Here is a 27,890-nt window from a genome sequence, read left to right as displayed (position 1 = left end):
GTGTCGGCTATTGTAGCCTACCATATCAAGTTGTTTCAACTTCTCGAAGCTTCGTATTATAGGTCCTATATTTTGGCTGATATTTGCCACTTCGGGGTCGGTTGACTAAAAAAACCGTCAACTTTCCGGCTCGACTCCCGAAATACAGTTTTTCTTCCACATCATCCGTTGGTTGACAAAAAAACGTCAGCTTTCAGCGCTTCAGTGCGGATTTACTGTATCTCAGCAGAATTTTGCCATATATTCAACCAAAATTCTCAAAAAAGAGGACAAAATCTCAAAAAGTTGGACATTTGGACGTCCTCCTAGCACGCTCTCAAAAAAGTCAAAAAAGAGGACAAATCCTCTTAAAAGGACGTATAGTGACCTTATCGTGTGAGTGTCTGATTTCAAAGACTACTCGTCGTTTCGACACCGGACCACAATATGACGCATCGATCTCGCCTAGCAGCATATTACGCCGTATTCACTTTCGTCGCTACTTTTTATGTTATCCTTTCTTAAATCCAGTGTGCTTGCCTAGGCCAGGGGTTGCCAAGTCAAAACGGGTCGCAGGCATAGGGTTTATCATACCTACTGTTTTAAGGGGATTTGTTCTCTTTATTTCAAAGAATTGAAGTGCCGACGGCGGACGCCTAACCGTCCTCTTTTTTGGGAATTTGTCCTCTTCTTTGAGAAAAAGTATTAAATTTCATGAAAAAGTCGACTTCTGGGCAGAATTGTAGGAAAGTGGGTAATGCGGGACTTGATCAAAATGACGATTTTTTTCAGTCAACACAGAGTTTTTGGTAGAAAAATATTCAAATTCATCAGTTGTATTAGCGGTTTCAAAATTATTGAAAAGTGTCCTCTTTTCAGATCTCAAAATATAGTAACCCTAGTCGCGGGCCGCTTTTTCAATTTTGTAGAGGTCCCGGGGCGCATGAATTCAATATCGAGATAAAATTGATCACACAGTTTATTACGAATCACGTTTTTAAAACTTTCAGTAATCATTACTCAAGAGGCTTTTTGCATTGGGTAAATTTAATCTTCAATTGAATAGTTACTCGAGCTTACTTTATTTAAACGAGCCTCCATATCTTATATCAATTTAAAATTTATTTGGCATAGCTTGTTCGCTCTACTCGAATATAAGATTGTGACAATGCTTCCACCTGAGCAGCATCAATAACTCGTTCGGGATTATGCAGACTCAAGTGTAACTATAAGCCGTAAAGATATATTTTAGTCATGCTGTATTTGTACCCGATACGGGCGAAACCAAAAGTAACAATTTAAATAGTTCCACGATACTGCGAGTAATATATGCGTATATTCTACATTGTCATCCGTAAATTTCAATTTCACCGTTGCGAGCTCACGCATTACTAAAAATACAACTTTCGCCACGAAACGTGTATTTTTAAAACAAACATGAATTTCAAAATTCGATATGATACGATTGTGGCGAAAAACTGTCTTCCTTTCACTTGAAAACTCCGGATTTGGCCGCAACTCCTCCCCTGGGCCCGATGTTCATTTTTCCTCCCGGTTGACGCTTGTTCTTGGAGAATTTGCCCATGTATTCGTTTACTCTTTGTCGGAGTTGATTAATCTAAACGTGAAAACGGTGAATACGGTTCGTTTGATTCCCGAAATTGCGCAACAGTTTTTTCTGAGCAGTTTTTGCCACGAACCATTTTGTGAAATTTGAAATTATGTATCAATCAGGATTTCCAGCAATACTGTGCATAATTTCATGTAAAACGGAGCTTCGTGCGCAGGCCTATTTCAGGGTGTTTGAAAGTATGAATTCACCATGCGTGATCCGTTATCACAAAATGACATACGTCGTATTTTTGTCGGTCTATTCTTTGTTCAAAGTCGTATTTTTCTTCTTCCAATGTGAAAAGCCAATCCCATAATTCCTTGGCCTTCTCTTGCAGTCTGTATTATAAGAAGATATTGATGAATTGAAATCAGAGTTTAGATATACCAGGAGTTCCCAGCCTAGCGGAGACGAAAATTCGATACCAATGATTATTACAAGAATGCGAATTAACCGGACCTAGCGCCAGCTCATTTCCTAGATTTCTAGTTGGTTTTTTAAAATAGAAAAAATAACGACCTCTGAGGAACGCGAACCCGGCAAACAAGGTACCAGTAGATCAGTCGAAGCGTTTGCCCAAGTGCCACTTACTATAACGTAAGGTTGTTGTTTGGACACTGGATAGTCCACTATGAAGATTAAAGTGTCGGGTGCATATAAATCAATAGAACGGGAATTTCTCCTTCCACGAAAACTAGGAATGATCGGTAATGCTATGTGTTGACAGTAGCCTACAATATACATAGTACATGCACATATACAGACATAATAGACATACGCGCTCGGCCGAATAACTCGTATATATCGTCATCTGTATTTCACGTGACGCTGACGTGCATAACACTATACTCGACTACTTTGGTTGGATATATCGATATAATCATTCTAAAAGATCTATAGCCTATAGACGTTGCTATAGTCTTGATAGAGGTTGACGAGTTCATAATTGAAATAATTCATATTACCAAGTATACATAGTCCCCAGCTTCCCCCATACGCCGTGAGCAGGTTTAGGCGAAAGTGCTGATCATCGTTTTAATAATCAGCACGCCAAATTGAGAGATGGGTCGCAGAACATTTTCAATCGAAATTTGTGGTCGCGAGCATAAAATGGTTGGGAACCCCTGATTTTATCAAATGCCTATACTGTACATCTAAAACGATATTTCGTGTAGCGCAAGATAAATGACGCCAGTATTCGCCACCTCAAACCAAGATATCGAAATAGGAATGTGTTAATATACTTGTCCGAATTCAAATGATCAATGTTGAGCGGCTTCCTGCGATCTGCGAGTATTTTCTTTTTCTTTTCGCGTTCCGTCTGTCTTTTGTTCGGTTTATTCTTCTCGGCCTGCGAAGTTTAATGGCGATCATGAGAGAGAGAGAGAGAGAGAGAGAGAGAGATCAGTTCTATCATTCACTATAAACATAGGATATATCTTCAATTCAATTTATTGCTAATAATTTCATCATTTCAATACACCACAACACTGCGATACAATGAAAGAATTGGTGTATTTGACTCATATTCACCCATTGCAAGGTTGTGAAACACAATTTGCTACCTGAAACTGGTTCCTACCCGTTTCACACCGTATGCTAGGGCGAAAATCGGCGAAACACACGACTACAGTACTTACCCTTGCCAAGTATCCTCCATAGTGCAAAGACATATTAGCGATCGCCGCTTTTTTCCGCGCTTCTTCTTCGACTCTCTTCTGCTCTTCTTCCTCTTCTTTGCGTTTTCTCTCCTCCTACAAATGCAACATTGTGGAATGTGGAGATTAGGAATACGAAGTTCCAAATGCTGATGTTTGTTTCCAATAACCCACGCTATCGAAGCATAACTGATAAATCATTTTGATACTTCTAATCTGCGTAAGTATACTCTAAACCAGGGCTGGCCAACCTTTTCAGCCAAAGGGCCACATTCGATTGACGAAATACTGCGCAGGCCACTAGCCGCGCAAGCGTGAAAATTGTTCAAAGTTCATAGCTTAATAATGTTGCCACTTGACTATACTGCGGGCCAACAGTATATCGCTGGGCTCAGTTTGCAAGGACTGGACTATTCAGGGCCTGGACATATCAATTTCGAAAGCTTCGACCAACATGCGTCAATCATTTTGTGCCTAGGTTTCATAGTCGACGGTCTTTCTGCGAGCACAAACGCAATGTCGCATATGTTGAACGACACTTTGTCTCGTAATCGAGAATATAGTTTGACTCAATATGATACATTAGGCGTTCTTTCATTTTCATAAAGGAGTAACAATATTAAAAGCGAGAAATCGAGCGACGACATGTTGCGCGAAGCGTGTAGAAGATATTTACGTTTGAAGAGACTCTTTGGGGTACAGAACTTTAATATACATTTTAATAATATATTCATAATAAAATATATTAAAACCCGAAGCTTTTCGAGCTGACACTTTTCAAGGGCAATCGTCAGCATATGGAGGATTTCAAAAACATGCATCTAGCTACATTGCAAACAACCAATTATGACGTCATAGAAACAAACATGACGTCATAATTGGTTGTTTGCAATGTAGCTAGATGCATGTTTTTGAAATCCTCCATATGCTGACGATTGCCCTTGAAAAGTGTCAGCTCGAAAAGCTTCGGGTTTTAATATATTATATTTACTTTTGATAAATTTATCGCAAATTCTTCTGCTTTATTGCAGTGTACGAAGATCTACCAAAGTGTGACTGGCTCGTGGAAATGCCAAAGCGTCGGAACTGATATTTTAATCATTACATCTCAATTGTTGCTTCCAGACTAATCAAATTTTTGGTTGGCTTTCCAAGTTCACAACACAATCTGTGCAATCCATTTTTGATAACATTACCAATTTCGGAAATTACCTCGCGGGCCACGGGTTGGCCGGCTCTGCTCTAAACCTACCCTCTGCACCGTGATTAGGACTCGGACTTGAGTCACTGGTGAATTGAAAATGACTCGACTTGACTCGAGTCAAACCATTAACAGTAGGTTTGACTTGTAACTCGGAACCTCGTGACTTTGTTAACCCTTTACCCACCCTTTCTCGAGCCATTCTCTCTTTTTCTCTTTCCTGTCTGATTCTCATTTGCTCCTCTCTCCTGGCTTTGCGTTGCTCGATTCGTACTCGGAGCTTCTCGATTTCCTCCTCGTCCTTTTTACGAGCCTGAAATATATTTGAAATATTATAATTATGTTAAAAATTCGTCAATATCTTAACTGGTGAAGAACGAACGTAACACTCAGAGAAAGTATCTTGGTCAGTAACTACCGTAAGTAATTTTAGATTCAAGGAGTATACTATAGCAAGTTTTGCTTACTTGCACGACTTACTCAAGTAGTTAAATTTTAAACTCCTTCCATCTCTACGTGAACAGTGTTATTTAAGCAAACACCTGAATTTTACACTGTGGATTTTGAAAAGCAGAAAGTATCTTTTAAACGAGACTGCATCACTTCCAGCCGCGTGAGACTGCCTTCGCAGAAAACTGCTGAATTATATTCGAAGATTGTACTAATTTGTATGGTCAAGTGTTTTTGTGTTAGTCGTGAAAATGCATCTTGCATCTTGCAATTTGGAACGTAGCCAACACAAAATCTACGTTTCGAATATAATTACTAGAGTACTTTTCGTACCTTTCATTTTCTACTACTACTTGACGTAGTTTTGACGCATATTGGATGTCGACAATTTCTACTTGTCATTTCATAAAAATTCATGTCGTAACTTTTACTTAAACTAGAACAGTGGTTCCCAACGTGGGCGATTTGGCGGTCTAGGGGGGCGAAAATACCGAAGGGGGCGATATGGGGGCGAAAACGGACGAAGGGGGCGATAGGGGGAGAAAACAACGGAGGGGGCGATAGGGGGCGATGGCGCGTCAAAACGGCTACATGGAGTCAGGACAGTAACTGCCGCACCCCAAACCCCCAATTTGGGGAGCGAACTCGAAGGGACCCAAAATTATTTTGTGAATTAACATAAATTATAGAGTAATTTTTATAGAAATTCTTCCAACTTTTTCAAAAAATTTTCGCGCTGGGCGCGATTTAATATTGTTATATATATTGATTTTGGGGTACCCTTCCCCCTTCAACAATACGCATAATTTATGGAGATGGAGTCTTCGGCGACGGCCATTACTGCGCCACGACGCTCCAAGACATATGAAGTTATAGGCCATGTAACATACGACTCCGAGAAGGATGCCAGAACGATCAGCAGCGAGAAGACCTTGGCCGAAAAGGAACGCCCTTGTGCTGACCGAAAACTTCGATAAATATACATATATGTTTAATTGTCCATAGGCGCCCCAACGAAAATTTAGCTGTAAAAGTGTAATTTCGAGGTCGAGCCGATAAGTTGGCTTTTTCGGCTCCCAATATTTGGGGGGCGATGATCGGTGTGGAGCTTCAAAAGGGGGCGATGAGTCGAAAAAGGTTGGGAACCACTGAACTAGAATATCAACGCAGTTTACTTTGACCACTTCTGGTAATGTCATATAAATAGAATACCATAAGTTTAATAATGATACATAACGAAAATATGTTCAGGTTATGTAGCCAAGCCAACGTACTGAAATCGTTGTAGTAAACTTGGCACTTCTTCGATAGTAGGTAGACATCGAAAAGTGTTCACCATGATCACCGAAGAATGTTTTCCATGAACACGAACAAAAATTTATAAACGTCAAAATATATTGATTTTGCGTTTGGAGCGGGCTAGGGTCAAAGTCGGGTTTAGGGTATCCCAAGATTAGGATTGGAGTATTAGGGTGGCGGGAGGGATATATTAGGGTTGTGGGAGGGGGATATTAGGGTTGTGGGAGGGGGGATATTAGGGCTGGGTAAGGGGGATATTAGGGTTGCGGGAGGGGGATATTAGGGTTGGGGTTAGGGGGATATCAGGGTTGCGGAAGGGGGGATATTGGGGTTAGGGGGATATTAGGGTTGCGGGAGGGAGATATTAGGGTTGTGGTAGGGGGATATTAGGGTTGCGGGAGGGGGGGTCATTAAAGTTACGGGAGAGGATATTAGGGTTGTGGGAGGGGGGACATTAAAGTTACGGGAAGGGATATTAGGGTTGTGGGAGGGGGGATATTAGGGTTGGGATTAGGGGGATATTAGGGTTGGAGTTAGGGGATATTAGGGTTGGAGGTGGGTTAAGTTCAACGTTGGGGTTAGATTACCCCTAACCGGGGTTTAACCCACCTCCAATCTCCCTTTCACCCAACCCTAATATCCCCTCTCCCACAGCCCTAATATACCCTAACCCCAACATCCCCCTCCCACAACCCTAATATCCCCCCTCCCGCAACCCTAATATCCCACAACCCTAATATCTCCCTAACCCCAACATCCCCCTCCCACAACCCTAATATCCCCCCTCCCGCAACCCTAATATCCCACAACCCTAATATCTCCCTAACTCCAATATCCCCCTCCCATAACCCTAATATTCCCTCTCCCACAGCCCTAATATACCCTAACCCCAACATCCCCCTCCCGCAACCCTAATATCCCCCTCCCACAACCCTAATATCTCTCTAACCCCATTATCCCCCTCCCACAACCCTGACATCTCCCTCCCACAACCCTAATATCTCCCTAACCCCAATATCCCCCTCCCACAACCCTAATATCTCATTTCCTCAACCCTACTATCCCCCTAACCCCAACCCTAATATCCCCCCTCCCGCACCCCTAATACCCCCCTCCCAAGCCCTAATATCCCTCTTTCCCCAATCCTGATACCCCCCAACCCGACCCTAATATCCGTCTCTCCAAAGCCACAAAAAACAACAATTCATTTTGACGTTTATAAATTTTTATTCGTGTTCATGGGAAACATTTATTGGTGATCATGGTGCACACTTTTCGATGTCTACCTACTATCGAAGAAGTGCCGTAAACTTTACGTTCGGAATGCTTTTCTCAAGATATGGTTTGCTTGGTTTGAGGGGAGACCTGCTCCATGATGTCATTACCTTCGCCATTATGTACAATATGAAACGAAACGCTAACCTCGAAATGTGCTTGAATCAGAGTCTGCAGTTCACTCAAATCTTTGTCCATTCTTTTTCTTTGAATGTCTCCCAAATCGAGCGTTTCACCTTCAGGGATTTTCGGAGGAGCCATGTTCGGAATCGTAAACCTGACACAGAGGCGTATAACCGATTTCGAATGTGACTCAATCATCATTAGAAGGAAAGACCCACAGTGGATTAATTATATTCGGAGGATGTAGCAATAATTTCATCAGCACTATCAAGTTAAGCATTTGTGCCACTGCCAACATAGATGAATAATGAATATGCGCGTTAGGAATTGCATTGGCGGATCAGAACGTACGTCACACGTAGAGACGTATGGCTTTTCCAATCACAATCATAAACGCACACAGCATATATACAGTAGGGTTGTTCAGAATTGACCGACTTTCAAAAAGTCTAGGTTTTCAGTCCGTTTCCCATGCCTTATACCTTAAAAACAAATTCTGGCAACTTTTTTTTGTAATTCATCCCCTGCATCCGTGTGCACCAGTGGCGGCTCGTCCTATAGGGCAACTGGGGCATTGCCCCACCTAAAATTCTGTTCAATAACAATTTAACCATTTATAGACGCACAGCGCTCAATATATATCGAGATCACAGCGAAACCCGCGTTCTTCTTGTGCTTTCGCTTGCAAATGCCCATACATAGCGAAGTCTCCGCGAAAATCGAATTCTCTTCTGTGTTTTCGCTTTGTGAATGCCTAGCCAGGGCTTGCCCCGGTAGCGCTCATAACAAGCTTTCACTATCTATTCTCTCAAAGCTGCGCACAATTAAGAAACGTTGCTTTACTCTCTCCTATTCGTAAAATGGCCGAGCAACCGGGGCAAATATGCTTGCTCGCCCCTAAGGTGTGATGTAACAATCGTATCTATATCTGAACTCGGATACCGTGATATGCGTTGAGTCGACCGTTGCTGGTACAGGTCGATTTTGATGGTGTTTCACACCATGATAATTCTTGAAACTTGGTATGTCATGTCGGGATGGTGGTATTTAACACTGTCCTAAGTTTCAGGGTTTCTACTCAAAGTTTAGGGTAGTAATTCCGTTTCCAAAGTCGAGTGTGTGCTGATCGGTCATGTATCGCAAACATATTTCACGCAAAGCCGGTATTGGTCTCCATTGATTTTAACGATGCTCCTTAGCTAGATCCGTCATGAACTTTTACATGGTATGTCTTGATTTTAGTATCGAACGCTGTGCCAAGTCTCAAGGTTGACACTCAATGATTAGGGCAGCAATTTCGTTATCAAAGTCGAGTATGGTAGAGATGTGCGCTGATCTGACACTTAGCCTACCTAACGCACTGCGGATTTCACGTAAAAGCCGGTGTATCTGTGTTAACGCTAACTGTGTTCCATACTGAGATAGGTGATGAGATGATGATATCATGAAACAGTTTACTAACATCCTCGGTTTGCATTCAAATATTTACTTTTATTTTATATTCTCCAATGTCAATTTCACCGTGAAATTGTGGCCTTCAGGCCATTTGCTTACAATTACAACCCCTGTCAAGCGAGATAGCTGTTTCGTTTTCGATGGCGGCTAACAGCTAATTGCTTGATCAGCCTATTCCTCAGTAAATTTTACGCAAAATTCGGTGTTGGTCTGTTCGTATTAATTTTGACAGTGTACCATACCGAAAACGGTCATGAGGCTACTTCTCGATGATTTCATGTAACAGTGTACCAAGTTTTCGGCTTTCATCCACGTATTTATTCGGTAACATATTTTCCAAAGGCGATTTTGCAGCAGACATATAGACACTATACACCGTAAGCCGTATGTGTCGTGTGACAGTCTCCAGACTCAAGGCCAAAATCTCCTATGCTGTACCGGGACCAAATTTCCGAGGCTGCTATCCTTAGTTCTTCAGAATTATGTTTTGGATTCAATATGACATGTCCAATCTATGAGATAACAATTGCGTATGTGTCCGAACTCGTTGACCTTTCCAGTTAGGCTTACACAATCTCTCGAGTTATAGTCATTTCCATTTCTGCAGATAATTAGTCAGGTATAGTGTGAACATGAACCGTGTCGAATCTTTGTTTCGTACGCCGTTTACGCAGTTACCACACTTCAAGTCACAGCTCACCGGCAGACCTCTCGCGGCACATCGTTAAAATCACTGTTGTCGGGAAGTTCGTGTTACCGTATCACCAAGTTACTTGTTTACATTGGAAAACGCCATTGTGACGTCATCTTGATAAAAAGTCGCTTGTAGCCCTTGCCCCACCACCCGATATTGTCACGAGCCGCCACTGGTGTGCACATTGCCGTTTTCTCATGCACCTAAAAATTTCTTCGGATTTAGGGGATTCCCCCGTTGTCAGTGACTCGACAGGAATGGCGTGTGTTCTCATTGACGTGACGCGTATGTTCTAGCCACTGAGCTATATAAACAGCGCTGATGAAGCGCTGAGCACGGCTGTGAAACCGGGGATCATTAATTAGTTAGATGCCTTGCTGCTTTGTTGTTGATGGACTGTGTTTACGATCGAGGTGCAGGACTTATCAGGCGGCGTTTTGACTCATGTTATTAGCGAGTTTAGCGCGTGATTAGTGAACATAGTATTATAGCAGTATACAACTATTTGATATAATAGACCTGATACTCTTTTCCTTTCTACTGGGATAGAAACAAAGCTTGCAAATGTCTATTCCAGTGACTGGGGAAAACCGCCAGTCGGTTGCTCTAAATTTTTTGTTATATCCCAAGATATCAATATACTGGTATGAGTTTTTCCAATTTAGGAATAACTATCTTCGATAATCTATAACTGGATCTAATCTGGCTACTCCTGTGCAAGGTATGCAGTATGTGTTCGACCTAAAACTCTAAAAGAACTGAAATGTTTTCCACTATTCTTTGTTGCTTGACTGAGTTTATGTATATCTGTTTTTCTAGGATTAGCTGTAGTGCGAAATGTCTGAAAAAAAAAGAAAATCGTCCTCCAGGGGCGTATCCAGAGCGCGAAAAAGGGGGGGGGGTTTGCGTTACGAATTTGGCTATTATGACGTCATCAATGCGATCACTCGTCTTCACGCCATGGCGAATATCAACGATATACGATAATCTATAGTTTGATAATAAAAAGAGATTTGCGGTGAGTGGGAGATGCACGAACACGATGCAGACATTGCCTGAAAATCGCGTTATTTTATGGTATGATTAAAAGAAATTCGTAAATGCTCGCATTTAGTCATGAGCCGGCAAACGCCGCCCGTCTCCAAGCGCCTACTTCCGGCCAGAGATATGCGACTTTGTTAGGTTTTGACGACATTATGCGCACGCCCGGTAGTATCGCAGCGGACGAACAAGCGCGGAATAGGGCGGTAGCATAAACGAGGGCGATCGCCAGAGGTGTGGTGTGAACAGTGTACGTCGTACACGAATGTGTGCTTTTCGATGGCTTTACCAGCCGTACGGCTGAGCGTGTAGTACGCGCGAAGATAATTAGGCCTTAATTGCAAGCACGCAAGTCAGTCAATTATTACAGAGTACACACTGGGATAATGACTTGATCGACAGAGAAATTTGTCAGCCGATATAATTAGGTTAACTTTACTACTAGGCCTACTCAATTCTCCCGTTCAGCGGCAACATAGGCCTGTATTTCAACTACAGCAAGCCACCTAACAATCGGGAACGTGGATTGCTAGGCTTGTATTTTGAATGTGACTGTCAATCGTAGGCCATTTCTCGCCGATAATCGCGAAGACAATGTGGATTTGAGAACAGCATTGTCGTACTGGTGCCGCCGTGTCTGCGTCTCGCTGATCAATCAACACGCCGTGCAATTCTTAATTAGGATTTCAAGGCGAGCAGGTGCAGCGAATTCGCGGGCGCCGTTGATTGCCGACAACTTCGTCTTGGCAATTACGTATCGCGTCGACCAATTAGATTAGATTTTCCAATAATGCGTCTCTCATTTTAGCAAGGCGAGAGAGAAATCGAGGGAAGAAAGTTGAGAACGTCTGCAACTGCCACAGCTGAAATGTAGCTGAACAAGGGCAGAATTCGTACGGAATTTGCGAAATATGATGACTTATTTTAACCTTTCGACTAATTCGGCGCATAATTCCAATATTTTGTAGGGGTTATAGACCCCCTAAATAACATTAGGACACCATATTCGCCTTCTCATGAAAAAACGGATATGTTAAACTAATAAATTAGCAAATATTAGTGGCTATATTTGACATCAATTTTTTGAATTTTGAAAAGGGGGGGTTCCGACCCCCTAAAACCCCCCCTGGATACGCCACTGTCGTCCTCTAGTGCAGCAGTACCGAAGAAAACTAGAAGAACATGATCACAGACACAGCATTTCTTAGTTGGGCCATCTGAGGAAGCCATTACGGGATCGAAGTTGCCGACCCTGAGGCAAGTTATGCAATATGTGCTACACCTGAGAGAGCATTCATTTTTAAAAAATGAACCAGTCAAGTCACATATCCAGATCGCAGTAGATGAAGTGATCGGTTTTTGGTTACTTGCTGGCATAAAGACAATGCCACAAAAGTCAATGCCACTAAAAGATTGGAAACAGTATGGAAACAATGGCTGTCACTAAAGAAAACTGCAGGCTGGCAATATGTATCAAAAAAACAAAGCGACTTTGAAGCCAAACTGAGTAAGCTATGGGATAAGGAGCCCCTGACGCGATAGCGACAATTGAAGCAAGTAGACTTCTTTCTGACGATAAAAAACGTGAAGACATAGCATTTTATCAGGATCAAAGGGGTCCGAGATTAGCAACGATCGGTGGCAAAGATAAAGTGTTGAAAGCGAAAATCATGCAACAAAAGAGACGGACCATGGGTGCAAAAGAGTCTGCACCAGCATCAAGAAGCGAAGGTGAATTTACAGAGAACTCATCTATATCTTCACGGGTAGCTGACACTTCTCACAGCACTGATTTTGAACTTGCACAGTCGACATCTGGTCATTCCGCTAAATTTGTGACTCTAAAAGCTCCTGTAAACCTATTCAGCGACGAAGACCTATGCCAGGTTTTTGATCGCTTGAAAGTCAGTGATAATGCCGCTACCATGATAACTGCAGCACTGATTAAAGCTTGCGATGGCAACCCTAATGACTTCCATCTTTCAAGATCTGGGACCTATCGACGACGCATTGCAAATCGTTTGAACATTTCCGAATCTATCTTTGAAAAAATATCCACCAATCCACCAGAGCACATTGCATTGCACTGGGATGGAAAGCTCACTAAGAGTCGTCTAGGATATCAATTTGAGGCCTTGGCAGTGCTCGCATCGTCTGCGTATTCCGGCGCATTTAAGAAAGGGAAACTTCTTGGCATTCAAACTCTGGAAAGTGCTTCAGGAAAAGCACAGGCTGATGCATCATTTGAACTGCTGGAACTTTGGAATTTAACAAAATCTGTTAGAGCTCTTGTGTTTGACACAACATCCTCAAACACTGGTAAAAAACAAAATTGCGGTTCCGTTACTTGAAGAATTGATTAACAGGAAAGTTTTCTACAATGCCTGTTGTCATCATATTTATGAACTGGTCATTCGAGAGGTTTGGAAGTGTTTGTTTGGATCGACAACCACAGGCCCTGAAAACACGGATTTTAATACCTTCAAGAAGAAGTGGAAACATATTGATAAATCAAGAAGCTATAAAACGCTGAAGTTTATTGAAGGCAGCTGGTTGGGGATGAAAGCTGATGAAGCAAAGCAAGAAATAATTCCACTGATGAACCCCAATGATGGAAAGCAGAAAGAAGTCTTGATAAGAGATGACTACAGAGAATGTGCAACAGGCACCTTGGCGATTTTGAATGACAAATATGTTGATCATCGTTTTCGCAAGCCTGGTGCTACTCATAGCGCTAGATGGATGAGTCAAGTCCTGTACTATCAAAAAATTTTCATGTGGAGTGAGCAAATGGACTATTCTGAAGAGTTCATTGAAAAGTTGGAACGAATCAATACATTTATTGCTTTGTTTTATGTTCCAGCTTGGTTAAAAACTGGTATTGCATGTGACGCACCTTGGAATGATCTCAAATTCCTTCATGATATGAAAAACTTTTCATTATGCGATCTCACTGTTGCTGATGTGGCATACAAGAAATTGCGAAAACATCATTGGTATCTAACTGAGGAAATGGTGGTATTTACCATGTTCTCGGCTAATCCAAAGATTCCTGACAAACTGAAGGAAGCGATGGCTGCTAAATTGCTGAAAATGCCAATCCCTGAAAGATTTCGCAGAGGTATGCCTCTCAGTCTGATCTCTGACTCTGTCTTTGAGTCAATGAGTATGGTCGATTTGATTGGGCCAGAATCGTGGTTTCTATTTGATGCTATACATGTGGAACATGATTAATTGAGTCTTCCAGTTTCGGAATGGCATACTGATCCGGATTTCGTGACTGCTCAAGAATTTGTGAATACTGTTGAAGTAGTTAATGATGCAACAGAGCGTATGGTAAAATTGAATACCGACTATGCTGCGTTCATAACGGATGACAAAAAACAGCGAGCGAGCCTCCTACAAGCTGTGGAAGATAACCGGAACAGATATGCGGATTTCTAAAAAGCAACCAGTTCATCCACCTGATTTATGTAATATTTTGCCAAGTTGATCTCTTTCTTTGCCTTATTTTTTCGTTTCCTGTGATGTTTATTATGTGGCTGTGAGTGGATGTTACATTTACAGTTGTATTCTTGCACATGGAAATCCAGGAAATTGATGAACAGTGCCGGGTAGGTTTGAGGGGTGTAGGATATGTGATCCAACAAAATGACTATCAGTTTTAGGTAGTTTTGAGCAGTTCTAAGGCAGTGTGGGACATGGAAATGATATCCTGAACTAGCAATGCCTTATATAGTGGGGTTTTGTAGCACTCCAAACCGCAACAGCTGCATAAATCCATGTTATATGTCACTTTAACTAGGCTAGGTAAAATCGTGACACTCAGATTTTAGGGGAATCCCCTATTTTCAGCTGCTATTCTTCCAGCTCAATGTGCACACGGATGCAGGGGATGAATTACAAAAAAAAGTTCCAAGAATTTGTTTTTAAGGTATAAGGCATGAAAAACGGACTGAAAACCTAGACTTTTTGAAAGTCGGTCAATTCTGAACAACCCTAATATACAGTATATACGCGTGCATGGTACGTATAGGATACACCTCGACAGGCGCGTAATAAAACAACACATCTTATACGAAATCGCAAAGGGGAAAGTATGATCAACTTCAAAAAGCGGATGTTGTTACGCTGGAAATAGTACGGTAAAATACGAAGTAAATGTAAGGCATAACCATATCAATGATTAAACAAACTTGGGTGGAGCAGGCTTTTCCTCCTCCGGGCTTTTTTCGGGGATTGGTTGCGGTTCGCTGACAGGCGTTTCCTCGGGAGCCTGGATATGTAAAAAACAGTTCGTGAGGGTGTTTCGTGAACGATTACACGGATCGGTCACGAATATCATGATTACACGAGTAGCAGTTTCTTTACTATAATGGTGTGAGACATTCGCAATATATTAGTCGCACTATACAATCCAGAATAGGCGCACCCACAGAACACTATCCACAGTGCCACAGTAGTATGGAACTTTTTTCATAACATACCTCCTCAACTTCTTCCTGTTGCTGTTCTTCCGCTTGATGATCATCTTCTTCTTCGACCTGAAATATTACACCGAGCATGAAAGACGAGTTTATGTAGCCTCCTCATTCGGCGGAATATAGCTGCGCGGTGTTACAAAATTCTAGCGCAACAATGGTCAAGGTCAGAGGTTTAGTGATATACATCTTGAGAATATCTGAAATTTGAAAATCACACAAGCCAGGTGTACATTACCAATCAATACATAAGTCCGATTTAAACAATAGTCAAGTCATGTTTTGACATATTAGATTAAAAGTACCGTATGCAAAACGAGTAAAACCACTCGGACGAGATATCCTAAGTCAGTGGTTCCCAAACTGCGGCGCGTGGAAGCCTCTGAAGGGGGGCGCGAAGCCGCAGTTAACTTCAAAATTTCCGCGCGATTTACCCTCGTTTCACTGTTATTGCTTTGTATATTGTCCGAATTTCGTCTTTCAGAATTCTCTTATCAACAGCCATGACCTTCAATGCCATCAAACTATCCGTTGGGATTTCTAGCATACACTGATTGATTTCATTATTATTTTTTGATATCACAATAAGGGGGGGCGCGAAATTCTGACAGTCGTAAAGGGGGGCGTGTCGAAAAAATCTGGAAAGGGTGAAGAATTGCTGCCAATGCAATGTATGGTGGTGCCGCAGAGAGAGCTCACGCAGCTTGAGCTTGCTGTAAATTAACGAAACATCACTTGATAGTTGCGCCCTCGTCACTCAGAGATAATTATAGAAACACATATTGAACATGTGTCGGCAATAGCCTCAAAGTATGCGAGCTTGGTTTGGAAAATGCAATATTTCAAAATTGTGAAGAGCCACGCTCATATTATCAAAAAAACGGTCAATGCAAATGGCGTCTCAGGAGATATGGTCATCGCGAACTTGGTAACTCTTACGCAACCAGAAAAAATGGTGAAGAAATCAAATTTGTACCGTGAATTTCTAATTCACAAAGAGTATATGCATACTGCAAATTTAAAAAATGCAGCATTTTATAACCTATATTTGACTGAGAGAGAGTGATTCCGTAAATTAGTCATGATCATTGAAATTTAACCCGAAAGTAAATCGCGCGAAGCGTGGCGTATAATTTTCAGGTCTGAAAGCTGCCATGAAAATAATTGTCTGTTAGCTAAACGCGTTAACAAATTTTATGCAAATTTACGAAATTAATTTAGGAGCCTCCATACTCCCACGCTTTATAAATAGGCCTACAGTAGATTTGTTGGAATTCGCTATGTTGCAGTCATGTCTATGGTCCGTACTGCTTGAGTGGTGCTAAACTTCGAAGTTCTGAGATCAGCATTTCCAGAATTTTGGTCTATAAATCACGTAGGTATGGAGCATATACTCCTAAACGCTTTCACTTCATCATTTAGATAACCTGTTCAAACTACCATCACCGAATATTTTGCGCATTGGTTAGATCAAAACTGCCTGCTTTTCCTCTTACCTACAGTCCTATACCCAGCCATCATTCGTTGAAATGAGACCACGAACGTTGCGTAACTTATCCGGTCAATACAAAGGCTATAGTTGAAGAATTTGGTGAAATTCGTTTTCATTCCAAACGCAGCCCTAATTATATGACACTCCATGCATATTAGTGGAAGTTTCTAACAGTGCAGTGCAACTCACCTCTTCTTCCTCCGAAGAATATTCAGATTCGCTATCCGACATATTTGTAAAAGTTCTCTTGACTAATATATATTTATAAGTGTAGGGTATATGCTATGCCTGTTTAGACAAAGAGGGTGCATTGAAAACATTGTATGCAATTGCAGCTATTCAACCTGCCTGTCTGGGCTACACAGTCCGGGCATTCTACACTTTTACGAACCTCTGTCTCCGACGCACGCATCTCTCTGTGCTGTGCTAACAGGCGTTAGTGATGACGAATGTTATTTATGCGAGGTTGCCAATGAAGGAGTGTAATCGCTTTATCAGGGTTGTCACATTCCAAGCGATAATGGCGACTCTGGGTTTCATCCGCGGCCACCGTTATTATCGCTGAAATGGCGTGAAGACAGCTGCTCAGAACTGCATCACAAGTACAGTGGCGCTGCCAAAGAACTTGTCAATAAGTCCCTAGTATGTCCATACCTGTTCGAGAAGGAAAGTAAGCATGATTTCAGGTTATCAAAAACGTCAATAAGTCCCTAGTATGTCCATACCTGTTCGAGAAGGAAAGTAAGCATGATTTCAGGTTATCAAAAACACAAGTCAGCCGGGCTTGGTAATTCTAGTTGTCTAATATGATTATTAATTATTATTATTATAAATAATAATAATCAATAATCGTCAGATTACATTTTCATCTGATCGAGGCACACAGAATGTACAATGCGATGTAATGAACAGGTAGGATGCCGAACGACCAGTTGCTGATGTCTCCCAAACTGGCATCCACCTTGACCTAGTGCCCGATGTCACAATTATTTTTCGTTGTTAATCGTTATTCCGAGGCCGTTACCATTCCTTGCGAGTCCGTTATTACATCGAGTCTTCTTTGTCGCCGTAATACCAACGACGCGGAGCCCAGAGATACCTTCGGCCCGCCCGGGTTTAGCGGGCGCATCTCGTGATCTCGTTACCATTACGCCGACTCGCCCGCAATCAGAGCGAATTCCGTGTTTCTATGCTCTCGTTACGATCTAATTTCTGGCGTTGCAGAAAATGCTACAGAACTGTATATTGCGAAACGAACCAAGCTTGGTGCACAAACATTTGCCAATTTTACGCTTGAACTGAATTTGAAATTTGTTGTGGGCCTATTTATAATCCCTAATTTAATTTCAAGGTTTTGCAGATTCAGTCCCTCTAATTCTAATCTAATGCGGTTGAAATTTTCCGAGTTGTCGAACCACGATTCTGATAGTTTCGGGTTGCCGAGTTCACATTTCTATCATGAAGTGATCAAAGGCGGTTCCATCCACAACGTTTTTTATTGCGAGACGAGAAACACATTTCAGAAAGTAAAAAATACGAAAAAGATTCATTCCACGACCATGTCATCGTCGTCATCTTTCTTATCGCTGGCGTCTTTAGAGCCACCCGCTTCGCTCTCTTGCATGGCTTTGGCAAAACCTTCCACATCTGAAGCAAGACAATACCATATGAAGAGTTGTACTGACTCCACTCAAATCGGACTCGAGTCACGAATATCCGGTGACTCGAGTCATTTGCAATTGACCGCAGAGTCAAGTCCGAGTCAGCGCGAGCACAGGGTCAAGTCCGAGTCAAGGTATTGCGTTGACTGCTCAGTTTCCAGTTAAAGTCTCGCTAAACCCACTTTTTATAACTCTTGTTTGGTGATATCGAATGGTTTGCATTTATAATATACTATTTCCCCCACTTTTAGCAGTTTATGGTCGCATTTTCAATTACCAATACCAATAGACGAAATCTCAACAGGGTGGTTACTTTACAATTCTGCGAAACTACAATGAAATGACGGTATTGGCCGTCTAAGTCTCGAGTCATATGACTTGGTTCGAATCGTGCGCAATGACTCGAGTCCAAATCGAGTCAATACACAGATTAAATAAAGTCGAGTCATTTCCGTATTTTGAGAAAATGACTCGAGTCAAGCCGAGTCATCAGAAAATCGTGACTCGAGTCATTACAACCATCCATAACTCGCAATGACTCGAGTACAAGTCGAGTCAACATATAAAGTGACTCAACTCGAGTAAAATAATTTTCCATTTTTAAGAAAACGACTCGAATCAAGTCGAGTCAACAAAAATTTGCGACTCAAGCAACCCTGAGCGGCAGCGAGTACTATGAATTCAAAACTTCCTACATGCATGGAATGCAACAAACCTCCTTTAGAAGCAGCTTCCTGCGCCGATGCGGGTAATCCGAACTGCTTTAGCACCGACGCTAACTGGCCTGTAGCTAGAGCTTCGCTAAAAGAATGCAAGGCTTGACGAAACTGGGGCGACTTTACTGTTTCTTCCAGTTGAGCGGCAGTGGAAGGCAATTCTTCGCCTTCGGGCAGAAACGGCTTCAAACGCTCTTGCACCTGATAAGTTGAAGTTCAATATACAATTTAAAAAGTTAGTCATTATGAAATAAACCTGAATATTTTCGGCTGACACTCGTCAGGGGTAGAGACTTCAAAAGAACTTCAATATGCAATTTAATTATATATTAAAAAGACTTGTTTATTTCTTACCCCAGAACATTGCTACGTTCCCTCCCCCGCCTCCCCAATTAAAACGTTGTACACCAAATTTGGTCAATTTTGGATAATACATATTTTTTTTCAAATTTCCTATTACATAATGAAAAATGGTTGCTCAGTATGTATGAGTATGAACGTGCGTTGCCGTATATTTGAAATGAATTTGATACCAATGCTGTTGAAAAATAATTTTTTGGCATAGATAATCAACAGAGTTTCCTACCGTAAATACTATTTTTCTCAAATATCAAATCTTCTTCTTCAAAAATTGCGCTCCTGCAGGTTGGAATCATGGAATCCATGGGGTGACCAGTAAAAATTTGTGAAGTTTGAAAAAGTAATTTATGGACAACCCTAATATTCATACTGAAACAAGCACGAATAATTTCGGCTGACACACGTCAGGGATGGAAGGATGCAGATAAATTCTCACTGTGACGCAACAAAGGTGGAGCTTACCTCAGGGTTAGCGAGAATGGGGACCATTACGTTCGGAGTCAAAACTTTTGATAAATCGACGGCTTCGGTTCCTGGAAAATATCGAAATGGTGTGCAAAACAGAAACAAAATTCTGCAAACCGCTTGACATAACATTTGACTGCAATCAAAATCGCACATACGTCATCGCGATCACCACACTTTTCTGAGGTGGCCAGTAGCGAAGTACTTTTACTATTTGCAATTGACATTTTGAAAGTAGAATGTTGTTTTAGGATAAGTTAGCGTCAATTTAATCAGTATCATATCTGTAACATTCTCACGATATAGCTCTTGTATCACGGTAATGTGATATATTCTCAAAAATTGGTGTATATTCGTAGCGTCATTACTCATTCGATGTTCATAGGTTCATTTACGTTATTTTTGACCATTTTACAGGTTTGTGATTTTGGAAACTAATTTTTGGCAAGACTTGCAAGTGATTTTTTCCTCGATGACTATTATGGATTATGCTCATTTTAAGTAACGAGATGAAGTTCTTTTCTTTTATCCCAACAGGGGGTAATATGTGGTTTGCCAGTGAATTTGGCATCGGAAATCTAATAAGTATTACTTAATGTATTAATAGATTCAGAAATGAATATTTCGCTGAATATTTTGGTATACGGCACTTGGTGACTCCGGCACTCTGTAATTGTAATGTATTCGGATTCAAATTTAGGGTTAGGTTACTGTCGGGAGTTAATGTCAGCACTTAGGTTAGGCTTAAAGTTTGAGGAAGGGTTGTAACCAAGTCACAAGGCTCCGAGTCACAAGTCAATCTCACTTTTATAGTTTAGACTCGAGTCGAGTCATTTTCAATTCACCACCGAGTCAAGTCCGTGTCCAAGTCAGCAAGCAGTTTAAGTCTTGTTTGGTGATATCGAATGGTTCGCATTTATAATACACTAACTGTCCTCACTTTTAGCAGCTTCTGGTCACATTTTCAAGTACCAGTATCGAAAGATGAAATCCCAATAGTGCGGCTACTTGACTATTAACTTCGAAATTACAATGAAATGTCGCTCTTGGCCAATGTTCCCTCTCATTTCTCTCGAGTCAATTCGAGTCATCAGGAAATCGTGACTCGAGTCGATTCATGACTCGAGTCATTACAACCCTGGTTTGAGGTTATGGTAGGGGAAGTTAGGGTAGGGATTAGGGGACACCAAGTCCCGAATACAACATCTGAATTCACTGGTCACCTCTATGTGAAAAAAATTCAATTTTTGCCGGTAGTCAACAAAAGCTTCAACCCACCGCCAGCTTGTCTGGACACTCCCATTTCCGACAAGATATTCTGCAGCTGACTCAGTCGCAGTCCGGGCGTCGAAGGAGTCGGGGTGGCCTGCGTCGCCGGGGTGGACGTGGTGACTGCCGGGGTCACGGGGGTGCTCGGGGTCGTAGACGTGCTGAACAAGAGGTAATGATACTATCGCTATTTGAAAAAAATATCGGTGTCGGTAAAAAAATATCGCTCCCTAATGAACATATAAGATGTATTGCCTAGCACAGGGGTCACCAACCCGGTGCCCGCGGGCACCACGTAGCCCGCGAGGACTAAATGAGTAGCCCGCGAGCCCATTCTAAAAATAGGTGGAATAACAGCAATTACCAATATTCGTCAGATTATTACCAATGAGCTTTTAAATATATAGATCGATCGATTCAGCTATTCTTGTTTAAAACACACTAACATGTAACTTACATATATAAACACTTATCTTCTATTACAATTAGTAATAGGCCTATATAGATATGTGATAGAATCACCATAAATTCATGGTACGGCGCATTGCCTATACAGGTGACATGACTGAATGCCCCACGGTCTTCTTGAAATGGTGGCGGTTCCGATATGATAGCTCGACGACCAGGACAATGCCACAACAATATTACTATTCGGACTCAGATAGCCGTGAAGTACTAGCAGATTTTCAATATCTGTATACCCATTACGTATTGCATCTTTTGACACAGCTTGTTTCTGTTACAATCAACGCAGTTTAATATACCATGTTTCTAACTTTCCGTAATAGTTGCTGCTGTCCGGTATTGTCATTTCTGGATGCTGAACCGTAGGAGATTGAAATTGTAACACTGCAAAATGACCCCCACCTCACCGTGCAGCAACGTTTGGTGCATTATTGATACGGAAAAGTACAGTGGTGTATGCGCAGCAGCTATGAAGGTTGCAAGCGTCTATGGTTCAACTTATCGTTGTGAATCAGCCTTTTCGGACATGAACTTCATCAAAAACAAACACAAAACACGCTTAATTATTGCACTTCTGGAACACTCACTCAGAATTGCAGTGTCAAGTTAAATACCAGAGTACAGCGCACTTAGTTGATATCATACAATGCCAGGCTTCCCACTGACTGCTATAGAAACAGATAACATGATGTCCAGTCCTGCCCAGTGCTATGAATATCAAAGCGGAAATTCAGTGTGGTACGGGTAAACGGCGGGAGTAAATAGTAGCCCGCCGCTTCAATCATTACGTAAAAGTAGCCCTCGGTTGCAAAAAGGTTGGTGACCCCTGGCCTAGCAGAACGCATACCTTCTCCTTTGCGCAGCAGCAGTAGTAGTGGTGGTAGTTGTAGTGGTGGGAGGTGGATTTGCGCTTCTGGAGGATTGCGAGGACCTCTGTCTCCCACCTGCGCCGCTCAGCAGACTGCTCAAGCCTCCCATGCCACCACCGGCTGCCATCAGTTGCAGAAATTGGCTGTTGTCCATGTTTTGGAGCATGTCCTAACAAAAATATCTTACTTAAAGACCTATTAAACCGCACCGAACAGAATTGTAATGATTCAAGTCACCATCTTCTGGTGACTCGACTCCAGTCAATTTGTGTATTGACTCGACTTGTACTCGAGTCATGATTGGTATTTCGTCTGATACTTGGAAAATACGGCCAGAAACTGCGAGGACTGAGGAAAATTACGATATTATGAATGCTAGCCATTCTTTGGTTTTCAAAAAAGGAATTAGTTTTGGGACTGAAGAACGGTCTGAAATAGCCCCTGTAACACGGTAAGATATATTCAGAGATTTCATCAAATTGCAGTGTTTTGCGTTAGTGACTAAGACGCATCTTGCAATTTCAAAAGCGGCCACCTCCGATCAACTGCTAACAGTACGCGACTATGCGACCCCTCGACCAAATCTAATTTTTACGCTACTTGAGTATTTGTCACACTTGCCATTTTCTACTTAAACTTGAAGAAGTTTTCATTCGTCTTTGAAATTGCTACTTCTAATTGTAATTGAGTATCAAAAACCACATTTCAAGACATCTGTTCCTGATGAGAATAGGTCAAGAAGCCACAAGTGGAATAGGCTACATTTGGCAATATCAGTTAGTTCTACTTAGATTGTCAGTTCTACTTTGATAACCAAAGCTTCCCAGTTCTTGGTTCACAATCATCTTACTCCCAACATCGGGACAGATAGACGAGACGGTTTGACGCACAACTATAAAGTGTAATTGTTAACCGATGGCCTACCTGCAAGTTTCCCTGTCCGAGGTGTTCCAGACCGCCCGAATCGCTACCTCCTTGGCCTGGTGTAGGCGGATTGTTCAAACTCTCGTTCACTTTCTTGCATTTCTCTTCATCTTTGTCGGTCTTTGGCTCCTGCAAACGGGAGTCGATGAGAGCGAGTGAACATTGAAATTTAAAGCGAAACGTCAACGCCACGAGTACTTCTAACACATTTGCATTTATTAGAATTTGTCATCCGCAGACTGGCGCTAACTCTACTGGATTTTCAAAATGCAGAACCACAACTAGAACTGCTCCTTTTTCAAAACTCCCAACTAGAACTGAAACCTTTAAAAATCCGCAACCAGAATTACTAAAAAAATGTATATAATTGATCGTCAGCGAACTAGATAGATAAATAGTAGTGAGGAGCATGGACCGGAGCCGGATTGGATATCCGACCGAATTTTTCCAATTTTGGCCAAACCGGATCGGAGCCGGATCAGCACTTTTTCTGATACGGCCAGAGCCGGATCGGAGCCGGATCAGTACTTTTTTGATAAGGCCCGAATATTTATGGATAAGCATGACGTTTGTAACCAAATATCCACCAAACAGCAACATGCAAGTAACCGCCAAGCCAGTGCGAACAGAAACGAGACATATTTCTAAATTAACGGATCCACCTTACCGTGTTGGGCCGGATTTCCGGCAGGACTTATTCATATTCGGCCGGAGCCGGATCGATACTTTATCATGATACGGCCGGAGCCGGACAAGAGAATTGGCAAACCGGATCAGAGCCGGATCAGAGAATTTGTCGATCCGCTCCGCACTAATAGATAGTGGAACACGATAAAATATAATTTTACAAGTAGCAAAAAAGTGATCTAATGATAGAGAAAAACACAGATATAAATCTATGCCTGGAAAATTCTCTAGCAGTGCAGAAAAGCAAATTTCCGTATCAACTCGCTGGTATGATTTTCCACATGTAACAAGAAGAAATGACGCGCCTTACCTGCATCCAGAAAAAGAATTTTCTCGACGACGTCTTGAATTTGAGGATGTAAACTCTTCCGGTAGTACATTGAGTTACTTTTTTGAATTCACAATCATCTAGAAAGGAAACGAATTGTTTATGGATGAAATTGTGACGAGGGGTACTGATGCCACTGTATATCAACAGTTATATCACCAAATACCAGGTTTGTAATGGAGTCACAAGGCTACGAGTCACTAGTAAATTTTGCTTTTATAGTTTTGACTCGACTCAAATTGAGTCATTTTCAATTCGCCGAGTCAAGTCCTAGTATAAGGCAGGAAGCAACAGGTCGAGTCCGAGTCATAGTGTTGAGACTCTGGACCGAGTTCGAGTGTTCACTGTTCATTATCGAGTTTATATTAGGTTCAACTCACTCTTAGGTAATATTGAAGGCCTTGCATTCATAATATACTCATTTTCGCACTATTTTCAGGTTTATTCAAACAGATAAAAGACACTTTCTAGGCTTATTTTTCAATTATGGGTCGTGATACACGAGTTGGATCAACTCATAAGAATGTCTCGAGTCATTTTCAATTTAGAAAAAAATAGACTAGACTCAAGTCGAGTCAACAAAAAACTGCGACCCGGGTATGACTGGACTCATTACAAACCTGCCAAAATGACATCACCGGCACCAAAAATTCGAATATTCAAAGTGCACAGATGGCGTGATTGTGATGTTGGCTGAGACTACTTTTAAAACTTCTACTGTTGGCAGAAGTTAGGTTAGTGGATTTTGATAACAAGTCAACTTCAAGGCACATAAATGAGAGAATAAACAGCTTGATATGGAAAGGTGAAAGGCAATGTTCCATCTAAGCTGCGCAAGAGATCAAATGCGCAGTGCCGACGCAGTCTCTGCGCACAGAAAATCTGAAGTTTTTTAATCGTTATGCACTGTTGTCCAAGGGTCTGCGCAGTGAGTTAGTGAGTGTGCGCAGACTCGTCAAAAATTGGAGAGGAAATTGGTGATATGACTCAAATTGATGAAAACCTGGAAATATGATAAGGTCATCTTCGACTCTCCCGTTGGTTCGGTCTTTCCAGCAAAAGTGCATCAGACCGTCTTCGGTTTGATGGACGTACACCAGACCTTTCCTCTTGTCGGGGTTGACCATGGTGCCCTGGAAAGAGAAGACAGTTCAATTTACGCTCAAATGACTTGTGCTGTAGAATTACACTAGAAAAATTGAAGCCAAATGCCGGCAATCTAATTCTAATCTAATTTGGAAAAGCTGAAATTTTCTAATTGTCCAAGTCTGTTATATAGGTTCCAGACTGGAATTGGTGGCAAACGTCACACGCAACTTTCCATTTAATTCCTTAATTATTCTATGGAAGAAACCCTTCTGTCACGCGCAACTTAATGACGAAAACAACCACTGATTCCAGTCTGGTATAGGCCCAGGCTACGCTACAGATCTGCATATAAAACACATTCCTCATAAATCATAGCAATGGAAAACTTAAGGTTCACCCAGTGCTTGCAGATTAACTTACGGGTTCCCCAGGTTAGCAATGGTTAAAACTGCAAGAGCCACTGCATTACCTGTATAGGCTAGTTGTAACATAGCAGTATAGTAAATTATGCATTCTCTTATTCCGAATATCATTCCATGGATTCCAATATCATATGAAGACCATTAGTACCTTCATAAACATTTTTCCCGCTCGAAATTCCACGAGATTTTTCGAGGTCGAACGGCCCGATGATCCAGGACTTGCAAACAGAGCCATGGTTGTATACTTCTAAGTTAATTACCGTAATGGACTTGACCAAAGCTATATAGTCTACAGAGAAAATTTCGAAATTTAATAGGCTAGGCTACACAGCTAACTGTCTCGTTACTTTCATTTCATGCCGACTTTCTTCCCAATCCACCTCACTCCCGTCACTTTATCGTTTTAAAACGATATCGTATTTCTATCTCGCCATCCATCATACCACCACTGAGATCTCTGATGGAAACGAAATTTTCAATGGGCTGCAATACATGCTTAGTCATGGAAAAATGAATCGTCATATAATTTGAAACTGCGAACCGGAGAAGGAATCAGAGATGAGCATGAGCATGGATTAGGATTAAGTTTTGAAAAAACAGGATTTGTGAAATTTTGTCGGATTTGGATTGGATTTGGATTAGACATTTTTTTCAGAACGGATTAGGATTTGGATTGGATTTATCTATTTTGTGGGAGATTGACATGTCATCATCATTGGTTTATCAGCAATTTTATCAGTTCAATACACCACAAAAATGCGATACAATGAAAAGACAGGAAGATGTCGAAGCGACAAGAAGTAGTCTATGGAATCTGACACCCACCTTGGCCTAGGCGATGTAAAGAGGAGGCATGCACACTGAATGAAAGTAAAGAAGATAGTATAGAAGAAGAATGCGACAAGAAATAGGGCGGCATGTCATGGGAAGCGAGATCGATAGGTCAGTCGTGGTCCGGTAATCTTGAGGATGGACTGTATTTATTTAGTAGTAATTGCTTGTATTTCGACTTGAATGTCGTGTGGCGACAAACTTTATTCAAATCAATTATTAATGTACTTATAGTTACTAGGTAATACTGAATCAAGTGAATCGTTGGTTGTAAAAGAAAATTTTCGAATCCCTCCATTGCATGAATTAGTTTTTTTTTTCTGAATTTCCAGTTGGAATCGGATTAGGATTGGACATGGACTTGAATATGAAAAAGTTATGGATTAGGATTTGGATTTGGATTTGAAGGTTCGGATTTGGATTGGATTAGGACATAGAAATTTCAAATCCGCTCATCTCTGGAAGGAATGGATATTGCATAAATATCTCCGGCTGGTCATTAATTATTATTATATTCTTTATTCACAGTAAAACTGGTAGATACACACATAATCCGGGGAGCAACCTGCCCCCAAAGGAAAATGGCGAGATTGGAGTAAATTTTTAAAATTTCAGTAATACATTCAAATTGTTATTCCTATGCAATACACGGAGAAGTCAGATTACAGAATTGCAGCAGATGAAGAATTGGCAAGGGTTACAGAGCAGAGGTAGAGATGATTGAAGATGAAGAATCGAAATTACAGAAATTATGCTGTGATTCACAAGCGTAATTTTAGTCCAGTGGTGCATTCAAGGCCTTCCGAAGAATGTGCACAGTGCCCAATAATGTGATCTTTTGGATCATGTCGAATCGAACGTTACCCGGAATTTGTTGGATATGTCTCATGAGTTTTTTGCTCACGACCCCTGTAGCACCAATGACTATCGGTACAATGTTTATTTTGCATCGCCACATTTTCTCACATTCCATTTTGAGGTCTGCGTATTTGGAGTATTTTTCTGATTCTTTTTGCAGTAGGTTGTGATCAGCTGGGACAGCCA

General features: G+C 41.5%; 2 protein-coding genes across 2 annotated transcripts; both read right to left on the bottom strand.

The window, feature by feature from the left end:
* Positions 1–1,383: 1,383 nt before the first annotated feature.
* On the bottom strand, positions 1,384–17,082 carry LOC145453930 (troponin T, fast skeletal muscle isoforms-like). Its single transcript, XM_080331895.1, has 9 exons — positions 16,950–17,082; positions 15,275–15,331; positions 14,984–15,063; positions 7,622–7,751; positions 4,638–4,763; positions 3,232–3,345; positions 2,836–2,942; positions 1,833–1,929; positions 1,384–1,597 (listed from the first exon to the last, which is right to left on the bottom strand). The coding sequence occupies exons 1-9, from the start codon at positions 16,989–16,991 to the stop codon at positions 1,469–1,471; spliced, it is 882 nt and encodes a 293-aa protein (XP_080188021.1). The 5' UTR covers positions 16,992–17,082; the 3' UTR covers positions 1,384–1,468.
* A 1,175-nt stretch (positions 17,083–18,257) lies between these two features.
* Positions 18,258–26,332, bottom strand: LOC145454373 (proteasomal ubiquitin receptor ADRM1-like). Its single transcript, XM_080332371.1, has 9 exons — positions 26,164–26,332; positions 25,508–25,637; positions 24,487–24,584; positions 23,490–23,618; positions 22,544–22,734; positions 21,241–21,392; positions 19,960–20,030; positions 19,137–19,338; positions 18,258–18,407 (listed from the first exon to the last, which is right to left on the bottom strand). The coding sequence occupies exons 1-9, from the start codon at positions 26,248–26,250 to the stop codon at positions 18,307–18,309; spliced, it is 1,161 nt and encodes a 386-aa protein (XP_080188497.1). The 5' UTR covers positions 26,251–26,332; the 3' UTR covers positions 18,258–18,306.
* Positions 26,333–27,890: the final 1,558 nt, after the last annotated feature.

This window comes from Botryllus schlosseri, chromosome 13 (assembly GCF_051294905.1).
Source record: "Botryllus schlosseri isolate E-star chromosome 13, Bs_hap1, whole genome shotgun sequence".
In the NCBI taxonomy this organism is placed as follows: domain Eukaryota; kingdom Metazoa; phylum Chordata; class Ascidiacea; order Stolidobranchia; family Styelidae; genus Botryllus; species Botryllus schlosseri.
Note: the sequence above shows the minus strand (reverse complement) of the source record. Positions and strands in the feature narration are given on the sequence as shown.

Excerpts from the sequence above, each read along its gene's own strand:
- LOC145454373 (XM_080332371.1), bottom strand. The coding sequence starts at position 26,250 with ATGGCTCTGTTTGCAAGTCCTGGATCATCGGGCCGTTCGACCTCGAAA. Across the intron at positions 23,619-24,486 it reads AATTCTTTTTCTGGATGCAG|GAGCCAAAGACCGACAAAGA; the intron begins GTAAGGCGCGTC and ends TCCCGTTTGCAG. Across the intron at positions 19,339-19,959 it reads CCATTCTCGCTAACCCTGAG|GTGCAAGAGCGTTTGAAGCC; the intron begins GTAAGCTCCACC and ends TCAACTTATCAG.
- LOC145453930 (XM_080331895.1), bottom strand. The coding sequence starts at position 16,991 with ATGTCGGATAGCGAATCTGAATATTCTTCGGAGGAAGAAGAG. Across the intron at positions 4,764-7,621 it reads TGATTCAAGCACATTTCGAG|GCTCGTAAAAAGGACGAGGA; the intron begins GTTAGCGTTTCG and ends AATATATTTCAG. Across the intron at positions 1,930-2,835 it reads GATCATTTGAATTCGGACAA|ACTGCAAGAGAAGGCCAAGG; the intron begins GTATATTAACAC and ends CTTATAATACAG.